The sequence below is a fragment of the Saccopteryx leptura genome, chromosome 1, assembly GCF_036850995.1.
Source record: "Saccopteryx leptura isolate mSacLep1 chromosome 1, mSacLep1_pri_phased_curated, whole genome shotgun sequence".
In the NCBI taxonomy this organism is placed as follows: Eukaryota; Metazoa; Chordata; class Mammalia; order Chiroptera; family Emballonuridae; genus Saccopteryx; species Saccopteryx leptura.
The window spans coordinates 355,006,572-355,021,280 of NC_089503.1; the positions used below are offsets into that span (position 1 = coordinate 355,006,572).

Here is a 14,709-nt window from a genome sequence, read left to right on the forward strand (position 1 = left end):
TTTGGGTTAATTCATGTACTCCAGGTGTGCTTTCTGGGCTCTTAAATATTTTTTTGGTATGGCTTCCTTGTCATTAGAAATTTTTATGTGAGCCCCTATTTTTAATTTTTTTTGTTAACATGTATTCGTTAGTTTAATTGGATCTTTCTTGTGTCCTTCTGTAGAACAACAGTCAGAAGTCTTCTGAACACTTCTGATTTTAGAATACAATTTCTATGTGAAACATCCAGCAACTTAAATTTACTTTGAAGGTCGAAGTTCAAAATACTCATTTATAATTTTTTTAGATAACTATAGAAAGACATCTGTAGCTCTCCTAGATATGTGTGACTCAGGTGAGCAGGTGGGAGATGGCAGATGGTAAGGGGGGAACTTACCTTCATTTCTTCAGTGTGGAATCATCGCTGGAATAGAAAACATATACATGGGCTTATTAACCAGAATGCTCATATGGACATATGCCACTGAGTATAAACACATATCCATATAAAGATATCTATAAAGAACTGTTACAACACATTGTGTGTGTGGATTTGTGGTCTAGTGTCATTTTTTCAGCAGCGAAGCAGAACACTAACAATGATTTAACTTATATTAGAAGGTGTATATCAAATCTATAGTCTTTAAAAATGGTAACCATGTGATAGAAAAACGATGTGATAGAAAAAATATATGAGATTTATTTGTGGTGGGCAAAATAATTGCTGAGTGTAAGACAATTTAAAATGTCACTGAATGTTTTATTAGACCTCAGGAGAAAATGATTTGATTTTACTTATTTCTACCAACTCAATCTCTGTTTTATAATCCCTCATTTGGCCCTTAAATTTCTAATTCAGTCAAACTCTGACTCCCAAAATATCTTTAAGTATGTAAATGAGTAATAAAATTTTTACAATTTAGAGTTTTAACAATGTTGAGAACGTTGAATGACTTTTTTCATAACAGTTTTTTTTTTTATTTGGGCAATTAAATTTAACAGGGTGATATTGGTCAATCAGAGTACATAGGTTTAGAGAAAACATCTCCACATCCTTTGGACAGTCGATTATGTTGTATACCCATCACCCAAAGTCAAATCATCTTCTGTCACCCTATGTTTTGTTTCTCTTTAAGCCCCTCCCCTTCCCCTATCTCCCTCCTTCTCCACTCATCCCTTCCCCGTGGTAACCACTACACCCCTGTCTATGTCCATAAGTCTCGATTTTGTGTCCCACCTATGTATGTAATCATACAGTTCTTAGTTTTTTCTGATTTACTTACTTCACTCAGTATAATGTTATCAAGGTCCATCCATGTTGTTGTAAATGATACTATGTCATCATTTCTTATGGCTGAGTAGTATTCCATTGTATATATGTACTGCATCTTCTTTATCCAATCCTCTATTAAAGGGCATTTTGGCTGTTTCCATGTCTTGGCCACCATGAATAATGCTGCGATGAACATAGGGGAGTATGTGTCTTTACATACCCATGTTTTCAAGTTTTGTGGATTTATACCCAGTGGAGAGATTGCTGGGTCATAAGGTAGTTCTATTCTTAATTTTTTGAGGAACCACAATACTTTCTTCTATAATGGTTGTTCTGCTTTACATTCCCACCAACAATGAATGAGGGTTCCTTTTTCTCCACAGCCTCTTCAACATTTGTTATTACCTGTCTTGTTGATAATAGCTAATCTAACAGGTGTGAGGTGGTATCTCATTGTAGTTTTGATTTGCATTTCTCGAATAAGTAGTGATGATGAGCATTTTTTTCATATATCTATTGGCCATTTGTATTTCTTCCTGGGAGAAGTGTCTGTTCATGTCCTCTTCCCATTTTTTTTATTGGATTGTTTGTTTGTTTGTTGCTGAGTTTTGTGAGTTCTTTATATATTTTGGATATTAGTCCCTTATCTGAGCTATTGTTTGAAAATATCATCTCCCATTTAGTTGGTTGCCTACTTGTTTTGTTGACAGTTTATTTTGCTGTGCAGAAGCTTCTTAGTCTGATGTCCCGTTCATTTATCTTTGCCTTCACTTCCCTTGCCTTTAGAGTCAAATTCATAAAATGTTTTTTATGGCCAAGGTCCATGAGTTAGTACCTATGTTTTCTTCTATGTAATTTATTGTTTCAGATCTTATATTTAGTTCTTTAATCCATTTTGAATTAATTTTTGTGCAAGGAGATAAACTGTAGTCAAGTTTTATTCTTTTGCATGTGGCTTTCCAATTTTCTCAGCACCATTTACTGAGAAGGCTTTCTTTTCTCTATTGTGTGTTTTTGACTTCTTTATCAATGATTTGACCATATATATGTGGTTTTATTTCTGGACTCTATTCTGTTCCATTGGTCTGAGTGTCTATTTTTCTGCCAGTACCATGCTGTTCTGATTATTGTGGCTCTATAGTATAGTTTGAAATCAGGTATTGTAATGCCTCCAGCTTTGGTTTTTTTCTTTAGTATTACTTTGGTTATTCAAGGTTTTTTATGGTTCCATATAAACCTGATGATTTTTTTCTTCCATTTCTTTAAAAAATGACATTGGAATTTTGATGGGAATTGCATTAAATTTGTGTATTGCTTTGGGTAATATGGCCATTTTAACTCTATTTATTCTTCCTATATACGAACAAGGAATATTTTTCCATTTCATTGTGTCTTTTTCAATTTCCTCTAATAATGCTTTTAGTTTTCAGTATATAGGTCCTTTATATTCTTTGTTGTTTATTCCTAGGTATTTTATTTTTTTGTTGCTACTGTAAAAGGGATTATTTTTTTTTGAGTTCTTTTTCTGAGGTTTCTTTGTTGGCATATAAAAAAGGAATAGACCTTCTATATATTAATTTTGTATCCTGTGACCCTACTGTATTGGTTTGTTGTTTCTAAGAGCTTTTCTGTGGAGTCTTTGGGGTTTTCTATGTACAAGATCATATCATCTGCAAAAAGTGAAACCTTCTTCTTTCCCAATATGGATGCCTTTTATTTCTTTCGCTTCTCTGATTACTCTGGCTAGAACTTCCAGCACTATGAGAGTGGGCAGCCTTGTCTTTTTCCTGATTTTAGAGGAAAAGTTTTCAGTTTTTTACCATTTAGTATGATGTTAGCTGATAGTTTGTCGTAAATGGCCTTTATTATGATATTTTCCTTCAGTACCCATTTTGTTGAGTGTTTTAAACATAAAACGTTGTTATATTTTATCAAATCCTTTTTCTGCATCTATTAATATTTATCAAATCCTTTTTCTGCATCTATTAATAGGATCATATGGTTTTTGTTCTTTGTTTTGTTGATTTGGTGTATTATGTTAATCGTTTTATGTATGTTGAACCATCCTTGTGTTTCTGGGATGAATCCCACTTGACCATGATGAATTATTTTTTTTAATGTGTTGTTGTATTCGATTTGCTAGTATTTTGTTTAGGATTTTTGCATCTGTATTCATTAGAAATATTGGTCTGTAGTTTTCTTTTTTTGTGTTGTCCTTGCCAGGTTTTGGTATGAAGGTTATGTTGGCCTCATAAAATGTGTTTGGAAATATTGCTTCTTCAATTTTTGGAAGACTCTGAGAAGGATAGGAACCAGTTCTTTTTTGAACGTTTGGTAGAATTCACTAGTATATCCATCTGACCCTGGACTTTTATTTTTGGGGAGGTTTTTGATAGTTGTTTCTATTTCCTCCCTGCTTATCATTCTATCTAGGCTTTCTACTTTGTGATTCAGTCTAGGAAGATTGTATTGTTCTAGGAGTTTATCCGTTTCTTCTAGATTGTTGAATTTGGTGGCATAATTTTTCATAGTATTCTGAAATAATCCTTTGTATATCTATGATATCTGTGGTAATTTCTCCTCTTTCATTTTGGATTTTGGATTTTGGATTTTGTTTATATGAATCTTTCCTCTTTTCCTTAGTCTTGCCAGGGGTTTGTCAATTTTATTGATCTTTTCAAAGAACCAGCTCTTTGTCGTATTAATTTTTTTATAGTTTTTCTGTTCTCTATTTCATTTATTTCTGCTCTAATTTTTATTATTTCCTTTCTTCTGGTTTTGGTTTGCCTTTGTTCTTTTTTGTCTAGTTCCTAAAATGTGATGTTAGGTTGTTTACTTGGGCTCTCTCTTGCTTTTTCATATAAGCATGCAATGGTATGAACTTCCCTCTAATCACTGCTTTTGCTACATCCCAGATATTCTGATATGTCATGTTGTCATTTTCATCTGTCTGTATATATCTTTTGACCTCTTATTTCTTCTTTGACCCATTCATTTTTTAGAAGTATGTTGTTTAATATCCACATTTTTGTGGGTGTGTTTACTTCTTTTTTGCAGTTGAATTCTAGTTTCAAAGCCTTATGGTCAGAGAATATGCTTGGTATAATTTCAGTCTTTCTGAATTTGTTGGTTTTGTGGCCCAGCAAATGGTCTATTCTTGAGAATGTTCCATGTACACTGGAGAAAAATGTATACTCTGACATTTTGGGATGAAATGTCCTGTGGATGTCTGTTATGTCCATTTGTTCTAGTGTGTCATTTAAGGCCAATATATTTTTTATTGATTTTCTGTTTGGATGAACGATCTAAAGCCATCAATGGTGTATTGAGGTCTTTAAGTATGATTATATCTTTTTCGGTTTTCACTTTTAGATCAGTTAGTAGTTGCTTTTTATTTTGGTGCTCCTTAGTTTGGTATATATCTTTTAAGGAGTGTTATGTCTTCTTGATGCACTGTCCTCTTTATCATTATGAAATGTCCATCCTTGTCTCTGGTTACCTTTGTTGTCTTGTCAGCATTGTCAGATATGAGTATAGCTATAGCTACTCCTGCTTTCCTTTGGATATTATTTGCTTGGAGAATCATTTTCCAACCTTTCATTTTGAATCTATTTTTATCTTTGTAGCTTAGATGTGTCTCTTGAAGGCAGCATATTGTTGGGTTTTGCTTCTTGATCCAATCTGCTACTCTGTGTCTGTTTATTGGTTAGTTCAACCCATTTACCTTTAGTGTAATTATTGACACTTGAAGATTTCCTATTGCCATATTATATACTGCTTTCTGATAGCTTTGCGTCTTGTTTGGTTTTTCTTGTTTTTCTGTCACTTGTTTTTGTTTGGTGGTATTCCTTCTGTCTCTGTTTCTTCTTTTTTTAAGCTATGTGTTTCAATAGTGGCATTTTCAGGGATGGTTACCATTAGGTTATTAGAAGAAAAATTATCATATTTATTAGAGTCCATTATCTCATGAGTGTTTCTGCACTCCATCCTCCTTTGTTACTGCTTGTCTTTATCCTTTCCCCTTTTGTGTTATTGTCACAGATTATCCTTGCTTTTATTGTGGTTTTGTTAAAAAAATTTTACTTGTAATTTTGTCTTATTTTGCTCTTTGTATCTGGTTGGATAACCCCCTTTAGTATTTCCTGTAGTGGAGATTTTCTGGTGATAAATTCCCGTAGCTTCTGTATGTCTGTAAATGTTTTCATTTCCCCTTCATATTTGAAGGATAACTTTAACTTTGATGGATATAGTATTTTGGGTTGGTAGTTCCTCTCTTTCAGTACTTTAAATGTTGAGGTCCACTCTCTTCTGGCTTCTAATGTTTCTGCTGAGAAATCTGGTGATAGCCTAATGGGCCTTCCTTTATATGTTATATCCTTCTTCTCCCTAGCTGCCTTGAGGATTCTTTCTTTGTCACTGATTTGTGATCATTTCATTACGATGTGCCTTGGAGTAGGTCTGTTTGGGTTGAGGTAACTCGGCATTCAGTTTGCTTTTTGGATTCAAGGCTCTCTTTCCACAGACTTGGGAAGTTCTCATTGATCATTTGTTTCAATACGTTTTCCATTCCCTTTTCCCTCTCTTCCTCGTCTAATATGCCCACTGTTCTTATATTGCTCTTCCTGATGGAGTCAGACAATTCTTATAGGGCTTTCTCATTTTTTTTAATTTGTGAGTCTCTTTCTTCTTTCTGTAGTATCTCTAGTTGCCTGTCTTCAGTGTCACTGACTCTCTCCTCTATCTGGCTTGTTCTATTGGCTAAGCTTGTTATCTCATTTTTCAGTTTGTGTATTGAGGTTTTCATCTCTGTTTGGGTCTTTCATATAGTTTCAATTTCCTTGGTGAAGTACTCTTTTTGTTCATTAAATTGTTTTTTGAGCTCACTAAGTTGCCTTTCAGTGTTTTCTTATGTCTTATTGAGTATTTTTAGAGCTTCAATTTTGAATTCTCTTTCACTAAGCTCCAAGGTTTCCATGTAATTGAGTTTGTTTTTTTTTCCTGGAGATTTTTCATCATCTATCTGAGCTAGGTCTCTGTCTTGTATATCCATATTTGATTTTTTTTTCCTTGATGGTATTTGCGGGTGGTATTATTAATAACCCCAATAGGAGATCATTATTCCTTTTTCTGGAAGGTAGTGCTGCACTACAAGATTTGCCTCTGTGAGATTCTTGGGTGTTCTGTTAAGGCGTAGCTGTTGCCTTTGTAATGATGAAGGCAGGGTCGTTGCGTTGGCAGGAGGGTTTTGTTGCTAGGGCTTTGCAACTTTATGATACTGGCACTGGCTGACCAGGAGTCCTCCAGGGCCCTCCTCCACGTCCCAACAGAGCAGGGGATCTAGTTTCCAGGCGCCCCCACCTCTCACAGGAGAGAGCAGCAGCCTGGAGACCTAGTAGAGGGGGGTTCACCACCGCTGCTGTTTTCACAGCAAGGGGGGCAATGAGGAACCAGGAGGCTGGGGTGACAGAGTCCAGTCCCTCCTCCAGTACCACTCTAAGCTCTCCAAGCACAGCTCTGGGCAGGGAAGGGGGTGCGTGCCACAAGCCAGTGTCCCCGAGTTTCAGGAACAGCTGCAGCAGAGATCCTAGATCAGGGTCTTAAACTCCCTCTGGCAAGCTGGTGCCCGAGCTTCAGAGCCGGTGGTGCACAGATCCCAGATCAAGCGCATCTGGCGCCACAAGGCTAGATGGTGCTGGTCGGGTGGGCAGATCAAGCGTGCCCTAGTGTCCTGTGGGCTGCTCACCACAAGCTATTTGCCTGCAGTTCTTGGGAGCTTGCCACTGGCTTTGTGTGCACCCTGTGCCTGTAATAGCTCAGCCCTACAATCACGGGTGCAGCAGACGCCGGGAAATGGCCCTGCTCCCCGTTCTTTGTCGTCATCCCTAACTCAGCTCCTTCCCCCCAGACAGTCTCTCCTCCCGACTCCTCTGAGTCTGAGACAAAGTCTGTACCAACAGTGCCTCCTCCTTCAGGTCCATGAGGAAGGGGAAAGACTCAGTCCTCTGGTACTATTTTTTTCTTCTGTGCTTTGGCCCAACTTCTTGCCAGATCATACCTTTGTCTATCCAGTGTGTGTATATTTCAGGTTCACCTGGGTTTTTTTCTCTGCATATAGTTGTAGAATTTGTTGAAATTTCAAGGGGAGAGATGAGTATCTCTCATGCCACCATTTCTCTGACATCACTCCTCTTCATACAGTTTTGTACTTGTACAGTGGAGCTCATCTGGTAACTATTTAAGCAATAGAAGATACTGGTTTTGATTTTAAAATAATTGTGAATGGACATTTTCCCTTAATTCTCAGCCTGTCTTTATTTTTAAAACATTCACAGTGGTTATTTTTATTTAAAGGTATATATCTATTTAGCAAGTAATCTGTTACTAAATTATACATATTTGAATTTCACCAAACCCATTTGTATTTGTTTTGACTTATAGAGAAAGAAAAATAATGAACATGTACAGTGTAGTCATGAAACTAATACCTAAACTATTTATTTTTAAACATTTTATTTATTAATTTTACAGAGGGGGTGGGGGAATGAGAAGTATCAACTCATCAATGCTTCACTGAGTCATTCATTGGTTTCTTCTTGTATGTGCGTGACTGGGCAATCCCAGGGATTCGAACTGGCAACCTCAGCATTCCAGGTCAACGATCCACCCACTGTGTCACCACAGGCTAGGCAAGAACTGTGTTCTTTTTCTGGGTTCAGTTATACCTTGAAAGGAAAAATTAATATTAACTGTCACTTTGCATGGAGATTTTGATACATAAGTCGCCTTCCTTATTTGTGGTTTCACATCCATGGATTCAACCATCTGCAAATTGAAAATATTTGGAAAAAAATCTCAGAAGGTTCTGAAAATCAAAACTTGAATTTGCCATGCACTTAGCAATATATGCTGAATCCGAGTGAAGTGATGGATCAGCATACCTTGCTATAGCCTATATGCAAATATAGGTTATATGCAAATGATGTGATTTTATATGAGGAGCATGAATTTCCCAGATTTTGGTATCCACGGGGATCCTGGGACTAATCCTCCATGTATACCAAACGACAGCTATGCCTCATTTGGTCTATAGAATGACCCTATAAGGAAACATGGTGATGTCCTCATTTTGCAAGCATAGTTTCAACAGTTCAGATTTGTCCATTTGCAGCAGGGGTCGGGAACCATTTTGGCTGAGAGAGCCATGAATGCCACATATTTTAAAATGTAAGTCCATGAGAGCCATACAATGACCCATGTACATTATGCATTATCCAATAAAAATTTGGTGTTTTCCTGGAGGACAGCATGATTGGCTCCAGCCACCCGCAACCATGAACATGAGCCGTAGGAAATGAATGGATTGTAATACATGAGAATGTTTTATATTTTTTAACATTTTTTTTATTTAAGATTTGTCTGTGAGCCAGATGCAGCCATCAAAAGAGCCACATCTGTCTCGCGAGCCATAGGTTCCCGACCCCTGATTTGCAGGGTGGAAGAGTGGCCAAGTGCTTCTCTGCTGTACTGAACTCGTAGTGCCTAGTGTACATTTTTAATCTTGGGTGCTCATAACTATAGGAGAGAAGGGATACATTCATTCAGCCACTGTTGCATGAAGCCTTTTTGTTTTTTCTTAGGGAGCTTTGAATATTCATTTTAGGCTTTTCTGTTGAGTAAGAGAGCAAAAAATATGAAGGAGGCTCTTGGGGGATCAGTAGATCAGCATTAAATCAGTGGTCATTGTTTATGAAAGGAAGAGGTTGCTTCCCTTTTTTTTTTTTTTTTTGTATTTTTCTGAAGTTGGAAACGGGGAGGCAGTCAGACTCCAGCATGCGCCCGACCGGGATCCACCCGGCATGCCCACCAGGGGGCGATGCTCTGCCCATCTGGGGTGTCACTTTGTTGCAACCAGAGCCATTCTAGTGCCTGAGGCAGAGGCCATAGAGCCATCCCCAGCGCCCAGGCCAACTTTGCTCCAATGGAGCCTCGGCTGCGGGAGGGGAAGAGAGAGACAGAGAGGAAGGAGAAGGGGAGGGGTGGAGAAGCAGATGGGCACTTCTCCTGTGTGCCCTGGCCGGGAATCCAGCCCGGGACTCCTGCACGCCAGGCCGACGTTCTACCACTGAGCCAACCGGGCAGGGGCCGGTTGCTTCTCTTTTAAACTGCATGTTTTACTGCCAGAAAGAGACTACTTTGTATAGTTTGGTATTGAACAATAGAAATAAATGTTGAAGTACAATGGAAAGGGTTAGAATAGATAAAATCTAGATTATCTTAATATTTATATAACAGCTAAAGCTTTACATAATGAGTCTTGTAGTTTGATAAAATATAACCTAAACGCTATTTTTCAGAAAACCATGTGACAGCCCCCCACCCCCAAAAGTGCATTAGTGTCAGGAATGGACTATGAAATTTTCAGTTCAATTTTATGTTTTTTAAAAAAGTAGCATTTATTTATTGAAGCTGAGAAGAGAGTTCATAAAATTAGAAATCAACAGTGTGTATTCTTCATCAACAATAAAATGTAATATTGGTCTCCTGGTTGCATGTAGAATTTTTTGCCACTCTGCATTTTGGATAAAAATGTGCAGAAATCATGATCTCTTTTGTAATTAATAGACTGAAAAGAAGTCGCCTTGTAAGATAAGGGTTTTATTCTGTAATGAATAGAGGCCCTCTGAAATTTGTGGAGTTGGAATCTTATATTAACTGCAGCATATGTAATTTTTCAATCAGTTATTTAATATTGTGCTTCCCAGACCTTTCTGAGTAGTTTTAATAGACAAGTATTTTTTATACATTATTTACTAGATATATGACAAGATATATAGAGGACTTTATATCCTAGTAGAGATAATGTATTTGGATAAAACCACTATGATGTCTGACACAAATACCAAATAATCAGTCTGCCACTTTCCCTGGAAGAGGTACATATTTTTGGAAAGAGAAGGGTATATGCTTTATTTATAATTCAAGCTGTAATGCTATCTAGAGTTTAAATAGTAAGCATATCATGTTAGCATATCAATGGTTTTTGTATTTTTTTAGAAGCAGCAGCCATCTTTTCAATAGCATTCTTAAAAAGAAAAGCTCAAGGAACCTCTCAAGTTAGAGCTGTCCTGAAAATTGGATTATTAGAAAAGTGCAGCTTGCCTAACCAGGCAGTGGCGCAGTGGCTAGAACATCGGCCTGGGATGCTGAGGACTCAGGTTTGAAACCCTGAGGTTGCCAGCTTTAGCATGGGTTCATCGGCTTGAGCACAGGTTTACCAGCTTGAGTGCGGAATCATAGATGACCCCATGGTCGTTGACTTGAGCCCAAAGGTCGCTGCCTTGAAGCCCAAGGTCACTGGTTTGAGCAAAGGGTCGCTGGTTCAACTGGAGCCCCTGGTCAAGGCACATATGAGAAGCAATCAATGAACAACTAAGATACTGCAACTATAAATTGATGCTTCTTATCTCTCTCCCTTACTGTCTGTCTGTCCCTTCTCTCTCTCTCTCAATAAAAAAGGAAAAGAAAGAAAACTGCAGCTTAATACCAACCACATCTGATTACTTTGTTCATTTTTTTTTTTTAATGTTCATCAGGAAAACTTTATCAGTTTTGTTTTAGGATATGTATGATACTCCTGGTTTAAAATACTTTGTTCAAATAAATTTAGCCACTATAGTTTTTTTTATACTTAAGAGCTGGGATTACATTGGTGGCATTCACTTTATATATCATGTTAGTTGGTAATTTAAACTATAGTGGGGTATTGAAAGAGTAGGCTTTGGAAGCAGACCTAAATTTTAGTCCTGTCTTTAATACTTATTCTTTGAGCTTGGTCATTAGTTTAATAAATTTTTATATCTAGTATTAATAGTCCATTTCAAAAGAAAAATGATCTCATGATAGTTTTTTCTTTGTTTTATAGATCAGTGTACTGTGACCCGCACATACCTATTCCTTCACAAGTTCTGGTTCTTCAGTGCTGCGTACTATTTCGGCAACTGGGCCTTTCTTGGGGTACGTATGGGTATCCCAAGGACACTTTAACCCTAGTGGTCCATTTGCATCACAGTAATGCCATTGTATTTTAAATTCATTATTTTCTGAGTGACTTTAGACTTGAGAAATAACATGTAGTTCCTTTACATTTACAGGTATTTTTGATCGGATTAATTGTATCCTGTTGTAAAGGGAAGAAATCAGTGATTGAAGGAGTTGATGAAGGTGATTCAGACATAAGTGATGATGAGCCCTCTGTCTATTCCGTTTGATAGCCTTCTGTCTTAAAGATTTTATAAAGCTGACTGCAATATCTCATGCATTTTTAAAGTGTTAAATTACATCCAGGTGAACTGAATAGCTTTCATCAAAAATGGGAGCATGGCTATTAAAAAAAACTATATTTTTTATGTTTTCTGAAGTAACATTATTGTATCATAGATTAACATTTAAAATTGCTATAATAACAATATGTGAGGGAATGTTTGTAGATTTTTTTTTTAGTGTATAATAGAGTTAAATTGATTAAAAACCTTCCAGAATTAATATTTCCTTTTTTCACTTTTTGAAAACATAATTACTTGTGTTGTGCCTTTGGATCTCTAAAGTAATGTGGAATTTTAAAGTGTCCATAACTGATTGTCTGAAAATAATATTCACACTATAGCTGGTAAATAAATGTTACTTTCCGTGCATCTTGTTTTCTATTTTCTTCATTAAATCACAGTGCCATTCAGGTAGATTTCATGAACAGATTACAAACTCCTGGGTGGTCTTAAGACCATGTCATTCCAAAGTGTGTTATGTTGTTATTGTTCGGATATTAATCCATTAGATACCTTATTTCCACCTCTACAATATTTAAAGCAGGTACACTGTTGTAGGTAGCATATCTAAAAATTTGTATCCCCATATAAATGAGAGTATTGTCAAGAATAATTAATCCTGAAAAATATCAGTTGACTAATTAAGATATAGCATCATATTTTAGCTTTAAAGATATCTTTTTCTCTTTCTTTCTTTTTTTTTTTTTTTTGGATTTTTCTGAAGTGAGAAGTGGGGTGGCAGAGAGACAGACTCCCACATGCGCCCAACTGGGATCCACCGGAAAGCCTGCTAGGGGGCGATGCTCTGCCCATGTGGGACATTGCTCTGTTGCAACCAGAGCCATTCCAGCACCTGAGGTGGAGGCCACAGAGCCATCCTCAGTGCCCCGGCCAGCTTTGCTCCAGTGGAGCCTTGGCTGCCTGAGGGGAAGAGAGAGAGAGAAAGGAGAGGGGGAGGGGTGGAGAAGCAGATGGGTGCTTCTCCTGTGTGCCCTGGCCGGGAATCAAACCCAGGACTTTGACTTGTCAGGCCGACGCTCTAACATTGAGCCAATCTGCCAGGGCCAAAGATATGTTTTCATTTTACAAATTTAGAATTATAATATTGACAAAGTATTTTGAATAATTCTGGATAGTGAGAAATCATCAGAAATGATAGCTGAGTTTACTAACTTAAGCAAATTAGAACTTGGGAAAAGCATATAGTGTGATCCTTGAAATAAAATACCATTAAGTTTCTGAAAAAGACTGAGGAGTTAACAACCATCTCTCACTTAATTCTTTTCTCCCTTAATTTTTGTGTCACATTGCTCTTTGTCTCTCTAGACAGATCTTCGCAGCCTTCAGGTCTGGCTTCTTTCTGTCCCCTTTACTGTTAGTCACCAAGGTTCCCTTCCCTGCTGCTCTTATTTTACGTCTTCTTTCTGGATAATCTCTGTGGCCTTGCTTTCCATCTGTATTGTCCTTCCTAAGTTCCAAACTTCTACTTTGCATATTAACTAGAAGTTACTACTTCGATTGCAACCTGTGAAAATTGAACTTTTCACTTTGGGGGGCATACCAAGCCTCCTATATTCATGTCTGTTTGTCTGTCTGTCTGTTTGACAAACAGTGCCAGCACATACCTGATTGCTTAAGCCAAAAATCAAGGAGAATTCCTTATGTCCTGTGCATACCTGACTCATCAACTATCAAGTCATGTTGGTTTCTACTTCTTAACTATCTTTCCATTTGTCCCCCCGTTCTTCATTTCTACTGCCACTCATTGTGTTATGAACTGAATTGTGTCCCCCAGAATTCTTGTGTTGAAGTTATAACCCCTAGCACCTCAGAATGTGTCTATACTTGGAGACATAGGGCCTTTAAAGAGGTAATAAAGTAAGATGAGGCAATTAGGTAGGGCCCTAATCCAACATGCCTGATGCCCGTATATGAACAGGACGAGACATCAGGGATGACTGTGCAGAGAAAAGACCATGTGAGGACACACTGAAAAGGAGGCCTACAGATGAAGGAGAAAGCCCCCTGGAGAACTCAGCCTGCTAGCAACTTGATCTTGGATGTCTAGCGTCCAAAACTGTGAGGGAATCAATTTCTGTTGTTTAAGCCACGGAGTCTGGCATTTTATTAACAGCAGCTCAAGCAGACTAATACACACTGGTTCTTAAACTTCCCGACTGGACTTTCTGCCAAGTCCCAACTCCTTCCACATAAGATTATTTCATTCCTTTGCTGTGAAAAGCTTTCAGTTAGTTTAGAATTAAATCTATAAGCCATCACATCACGTGTAAGGTCTCTGGTGTGCCTGACCCGACTTTCTCCCCCGTCCTCACACAGTCTATATGAGCCACACTAACAAATGTCTCACCATTATCCAAATGGCGCTGATTTCTCACATCCCTATTCTGTTGAACTGTTCCTTCTGCCTATGATAATTGACCCTTTGTCTCCTACGAAAATCTTTGTTCTTCAGATCTCAATCTGAACAATATCTGCTCAGATGCCCTCTGTAGGTCTCCCAGGCAAAGTTAGGTGTTTTATCCTACTCATAGGGTACCGTGCACAGGGTGTTGTGATTTATTGCTTGCTCTTCTGCCTGCTTTCATGGCTGCAAGTGCTTGAGTATATCTGTTTGTTCACCTCATTCCTGGTGCCTGTCAGCTCCTTGTACGTGGAAGGCCCTCAGTAGACAGGTGAATTTGCTAGTTGGAAGCTTTAAGTCTGTATACATGGTTTAAGCCTGTATAAACTGCATTTAGATGAAAGGAAATGTATATTTAGCCCATTTTAAAATTTATTTTGCTACCTAGAAGTTTAGAAGCAATACTGTATTTGTTTTGAATACTACATATATATTTTATTACTTTTAGAAATGATTGCTTTTGTCAGACCAACTCTTAGATTTAAATTTTGCTATTTGTATTTTTTAAACATATTTCTTCTTAGCTTTAAACATTTGCATCCTGCCTATTTAGAAGTTTACTTTTAGTCTAACCAAACCCCTCCCCACCCCGTCATGGTCATATGAAATGGCTTTAACTTTTTATGATGATGAGGCTGCTTTAGTGTTGTGACTTTCACTTCCACTAATAAAGCACATATTTCCTTTGAAATTCTCTGAAAATGCCTAGAGG

At 37.5% G+C, this 14,709-nt stretch overlaps 1 protein-coding gene across 1 annotated transcript in view; it reads left to right on the forward strand.

Moving 5' to 3' along the window:
• Positions 1–11,944, forward strand: part of LMBRD1 (LMBR1 domain containing 1) — a 125,353-nt gene extending 113,409 nt beyond the window's left edge. The window contains exons 15-16 of the mRNA XM_066359100.1: positions 11,176–11,267; positions 11,405–11,944. Of these exons, the coding sequence (XP_066215197.1) occupies positions 11,176–11,267; positions 11,405–11,521 (209 nt within the window). The 3' untranslated portion in view covers positions 11,522–11,944. The remainder of the gene's footprint in view (positions 1–11,175; positions 11,268–11,404) is intronic.
• The last annotated feature ends 2,765 nt before the right edge of the window (positions 11,945–14,709 follow it).